A 6,168-nucleotide genomic window follows, 5' to 3' on the forward strand; every position below is an offset into this window, starting at 1 on the left:
GTGTTGTGTTTTTTGTTTTTGTTTATTTTATACATAATATTTAGTTGATTTTTCTTTGTTAAATTGCATTTAAATATATAAAATAAATATCAAAAATATAAATCTTTTTTTTACTATAATTGCAAATATCAAAAAATTATAAATATTTTTAGGTGACACAGCACCAGAGTTAAATTAGGATTTTTCAAAATTTTGACATGCCGAGCTTAAAAGGTTTGCCATCACTGCTCTAGACTACTACATTTGGGCAACTTACTACTTTTTGGGTCACTTTAAAAATAATTTGGACTACATTTCAAGGAATTCTGCTTTACTTTTTATAAAACCTATATTGCAACCTGTGGGGTTCTCACCAGACATGTGCATAAATAAACTGCATGTTACCTGCAGTTTATTTATATTATTATTAATTATTAATTACAGAAAATAGAACTCTGTATATGTAGCCATATTCCATTTCCTTAATAACTTACATCACTTACATGGCATTTGGCTTATTGTATAGAAATATGTAAATCTTGGATAATTCAAAACTTGATAATTTGAAGTTGTGATTATTTCATCCCTTGAATTTCAAACTAATGAGGATTTTCTATAAATCAGATTGCTGCTTTAGGTTGAGAAAATCGTTGTAAAGAAACTGTCTTATTTTCTATATATTCAAAAAGTTAAAATCATAAATTTACACATTCAAAAACACTAGTTGTAAAGTAAAATTATTAATGTGCAATTTCTTGTGTACAAATAAATTCAAGGACTTATCACTTTTACAGTGTTTTTATACTATAATTTTTCAAATAAACAAAAACCTTTACTAACAAGCAGAAAGTTTTTGGTTTTCTGTCAGGTTATTGTGTGTTAATATTTGTCAAAAACAACTCTAAAATGTCAAATTTCTTTTTAAAATAAATTAAGAGAAATTTTTATTATGTAAGTTAGATGAAACTAATTTTTTTATGATTATTTATTAATGAAATTAATATTCTGCTTAAATGAAACTAGGTTTAAATACACTAAAAAGGAAATAACTAAAAAAATTTAATTTTTAATTTTAACCATATTAAATACAAAAATATAAGTATTCTAAAATAAATTAATAAAAAAAATTTAATGGTATACATTATACATAGAACCATTTCAACTTTGTCTTCTTTTATTGCATCTATTATGGCATATGGCCAAGTGTATATACAGTACTAAGGATTCAAATCTCAGATAATTTGAACCTGAATTATATAAGAAATTAATAGAAATAAAAATACTATGAAATAGTTAATTACTGTAATTTGAAAAGTTTTACATGGGAATAACTCCAAAGTTAAGTTTTACTAGAATAACTGAAAAGTATATTTAAACTACTGAATACCTCTCAGAATTGTTCTCATTAATACATATTTAAGAAAATTTAATCTTATTTTAAAATATTTAATTGATAAATTTCCATATATTGTATTTACTCACATAAAAGACAAGGTTTTTATTCATTTTTCACTGCTTCAAAAATGTAGGTCATCCCATATGCGTGAGCAAAGGATTCTTTTCGTTTTTGCAATAATTTTTGTGAATTTGTGTATTCGTATTTTTTACCAGATCCTCACGTTCTGGTGTTTAAAAAAAGAAAAGTATTTTATCTGGATCGTTTCAATAGTTCTTGTGTATTGTCAAGAATAAAGATGAATAGCAATAGGAAAAGCAAAGCTTTTGAATTGAATTCCAAAATTACACAGGAGCCCGATATAACCTTTAATTCATTCCCATGTGAAAACAGATGATTATTTGGAAATCAGAATTAGGAGAAACTCAAGTGTAATTGATGAAGAGTGAATTTGACTGTTAAGAATTGGCAAAAAAGGTTCCCAATTATCCAGCTTTACATGAACAAATTATGTTGTTGATTTTACAAGATTTTTCCTTGAAGTTTAAAATGCCAGTAATTTTTGCAGGACAATGTGTGCATTTACATGCATTCAATATTTTATTTGTGATTAAACGAAATAAAATTAGAAATGTATTAATAAATCTAATTTTCTTTATTTTGATCTTTAAAGTCAAACATCATCCTATATGCAAGATCATCTTATATGGGAGTAAATACAGTAATTTAAAAAACTGAAACAAAATAAATAAGAATCTAGAAACACCAAAATATTTCTGTTACAGTACAAAAATTGTTATTTATAACCCTTTATTTCAATTGAAGATTTTGTATGTATCAGTTTTAGATTTTAAAAAATGATTCTTCATTTGTAATTAAAATTTCATAAAATTAACAATAATTTCAAAAACTGAGTTTAGAAAAATTTCTGAAATTTTGCAGGGAGATTTGTATATTAGGGGCATTGATACTATTAAATTTTGGTGAATTAAAGGTCAATGGGGTTGTATGTCATATTTTGAGTTGACTTAATGAAGATTTTATTTGTTAGTAGCATTTACAGTTTTCTATAAAATTCATCTCTACCCTCAAACCTATTAATTATTATAAAATGACAAAAAGCTTAAGTTTGAGGGTAGAGATGAATTTTATAAAAAACTGTAAATGCTACTAACAAATAAAATCTTCATTAAGTTGACTCAAAATATGACATATAATCCCCTGTATATTCACACCCCCTTGACCTTTAACCACCAAAATTTAATAGCATCAATGCTCCTAATACACAAATCTCCTGCAAAATTTCAGAAATTTTTGATAAAAGGCCTAGGAGTATTAAACTTTAAAGTTGATGAAAGCTGGTGAACAAAATCTTGCCCCCTGCCATACACAACATCCTATACATACAGGGAAAAAACCACAAAGTTTTTTCTTTTCTTGATGTTTCAAGGTCCTGTGTCCAAAAATCTAAATTCTGCAGTAATTTTTTTTTTACTGATTGCTAGCCATACTTTCTCTCTATTATGTATAAGTCGAAAAAATAAAACTTAAAATAACACGAAAGCAAATAAAAAATGCTAATACGTACTTTAAGATCAATTACTTTATCTCTATGCTTCTTATCTGCATTTTTATACATGTCACTTTCTGTTTTTTTAGTCAATTGAAGAACATTTTGTTGTAATTCATTTTCTCGTCCACGAGCAATGTGCTGTTCAGACAATAAATCTTCTTTTAGCTTTAACAGAGTATCTTTTTTCCTGAAATTTTAACAAAATATTTACAATATTACATTAACATTTTAATGATTTACATAAAAATTACATATTTATTCCCAATTATTTAAAGAGTTGCTTTAATTTAAAATCTTTCAAAAACTTTATTTCAAAAACTGACTGATAAGATTTATTAAAAAACACATTTTAAATGGGAGAAGAAAGCAAAATAGTATAATAGAAACAGAAATAAAGATATATTTCATTTCAAATTATTAATCATTAATTTTTAAATTTCTATTATAATCTATATTTAAAGCATTCTTCTTGCATAAAATATTCTTAACTGCTAAGAAATGCAAAATAATCTATAAATTTATTTTGTTTTATATATTTAATGTTCAGAATGTATAATTTAAATTCACTGAAAATCTATAGTCTTATTTATTTATTTTTTATTCTATTTTACAGCTTCTCATATCACTCCTTTAAATATTTAAAATTCTTAGTTTTCTTGTCATTCAAAAATTACACATATATGTAATTAAGTAGAAACAAGATTAAAAAATAGACAGTTTAAAAAATACAGAAGGAAATTTGTTTAACTAATTTTTTCATCTTTTGTAAGATGACTTCAGGTTGCTTCAACATAGGATAATTTGAATGCATATTTAGTCTTTATTCAAAATAAAATAATTCAAATTATTACATATTGAATATTTAATTAACATTTGAAAGTGTTAATTAAATAAATTTCATGCTGAATTATTTTTCTTTTTGAATATTTACTTCAAAAAAATTTATAAACTTAATTAATTTTTCAATTTTATTAGTTCAAACAATAAAATTAAATTTCATTAAGCTCTTTTAAATACAGTAGGTGATCGGTTAATGAACAGTTCAGATACCGAATAAATTGCATAATGAGCACTTTCGCAAAAGATTTTTATGATCAGACAACGGACAACGAACACATGTTCGGATAATGAACACTTTACCGAACAAATATAAAAAGAAGTGATGGAAAATAACGAATACCGATTGATTTTCCCTTGTCTTCAGATAACAATTCGAAACCTTTCAGAGTGCAGGAGATGTCAACATCATCGCTCAACCCGATACTGATCAGATAGTATTCCTCCAAATTTTGAACTCTCCCTTCTCTCCCTTGTAATTCTAGCTTTTTGCTTACCTTTCTGACAAATAATTTTTATAATCTTTGCGAGACTGTCGGACAGGTACTTGTTAAATTTTGCGTCAGGGTTTATTTATGAAAGGCGAAAGTTTAACTGTCCCATCGGATATTCATTAACGTTTTAATACCAAATTTCAAATTTCATCTGGGCCTTGCATTTAAGTAATTTTTTGTGGGCTAGTTGATTTCTGTTCTCTGAATTTTTGTAAGTACTTTTCTGAACTTTTTATTTAAAAAAGAAACTGATAATATTATGGAACTTAAAAAGAGGAGTGTCAAGAACTGTGCTCACCATAGAAACCAAGTAAGAGATAATAGCCAAGGTAGAAAGTGGGCATAAGATGTCTGATGTTGCTAGACAGTATGGCTTGAACAGGTCTACAGTAGGCACAATCTTAGCTATGAAAGATATATCAAGAAGTCTCAAACTGCTAATGGAGTAATGAAAATCACATCTGAGAAATAAAGAGCATTTTAGAGCTCATAATGGAACCTGAAACTGATCTAATGACAGAACTCCAAGAACTCTCAAATGAAGAATACCAAGAAACTCAGCAAGATGTCTTTTCTTTTGAAAAAGAGGACCAATGTTGACATCTACTACTAAAGATCTTTTGAAGAAGTGGGAGGATATCAGAACAATGATCATCCAAGTGGCATCCAAACCAGAATAAGGTTAATGGGGTTGGGGATCTCTACAGTTACAATACTATTAATTACTTCCGAAAAATCCTGAAGAAAAGAGAAAAGCAATCAACATTGGACAGATTCTTTAACCCTTTCAAATAGAAAAAACATGACTAATAAAAATTCAAGACTGCATATATATATGTATTTTTACTATTACATATAAATAAACATAGTAAAAATGGATATATTTTTTTACTTTTTGAAGTCTCCGGAATGAATTAATCAACTTCCCATTAAAACCTATGGTAAATTGATAATCAGTTAACGAACAATTCAGATAATGAACAAAGTCTTGGAACGGATTATGTTCATTAACTGATCACCCACTGTATATTAATGTAAATTTTTAAAGTATTTCTTACTGCATTAAAGAAAGTATCTCTTCACTTCCTAATTGTTCCTGCAAATCTGATAATTTTTCTTCAATTTTTAAAATTTTCTCTTGACATTCAATGAGTTTCATGTTATCTTGTAATTCTCTTTCTTTCAGCTATATAAAGTTAATAAATATTTACATAAATTATTTTGATATTTCCTAATGATAATTTAAAACAAATACGTCAGGATTTTATCTTCATCTTTAAACTTTGTTTTAATCTTATTGTAAAAACATTTTCCTTGTACTTGTCATATTTTAATTGAATTTTCAAAATAGTTTTCTGATAAATATATTTTTAACTGAAATTTTTCAAACATTTACATTTAAATTTTTATTTTATTTTTCTGAAAATTGTTATTCATAAAACTTTCAATTTCATTTACATCATATTAATAATTTTGAATATATAACATGAAAAATTATTTACTGTAAAAGCAGATGTTTAGATAATATATATGAATAGTTTTACTGATGAAAGACTTTTGTAATTCATCAGATTCATATTAGATCAGCCAATATCCAGTTTCACTTCAAATTCATAAAATATAAGTGCAAGCTTCATACTTTCTACTGTTTAACTAATAAAATTTTCTTTTTTATAGTTTATTAGAATTATTCATAATTAAAGCTGGTCCTTTGTCTTTGTAAGATACTAAACAAAATTAAGTACAAAAATCAAATAACTTTATTATGAATAAAATTTTCAAGGAAATTTGCAATCATTTCTAGAAACTATATATATCTATACTAATATTATAAAGAGGTAATGTTTGTATGTATGTAAGTTTGTATACAGCAGGGACTTAATGAAGAT

At 25.7% G+C, this 6,168-nt stretch overlaps 1 protein-coding gene across 1 annotated transcript in view; it reads right to left on the reverse strand.

The window, feature by feature from the left end:
• LOC111626918 (DNA repair protein RAD50-like) overlaps positions 1-6,168 on the reverse strand; it is a 22,561-nt gene that overhangs the window by 12,670 nt on the left and 3,723 nt on the right. The window contains exons 4-5 of the mRNA XM_023370444.1: positions 5,338-5,465; positions 2,964-3,135 (exon numbers count right to left, since the gene is read on the reverse strand). Coding sequence (XP_023226212.1) covers positions 2,964-3,135; positions 5,338-5,465 — 300 coding nt within the window. The remainder of the gene's footprint in view (positions 1-2,963; positions 3,136-5,337; positions 5,466-6,168) is intronic.

Source organism: Centruroides sculpturatus, unplaced genomic scaffold, assembly GCF_000671375.1.
Source record: "Centruroides sculpturatus isolate CEXI.00-Female unplaced genomic scaffold, Cexi_2.0 scaffold164, whole genome shotgun sequence".
NCBI classification, from domain to species: Eukaryota; Metazoa; Arthropoda; class Arachnida; order Scorpiones; family Buthidae; genus Centruroides; species Centruroides sculpturatus.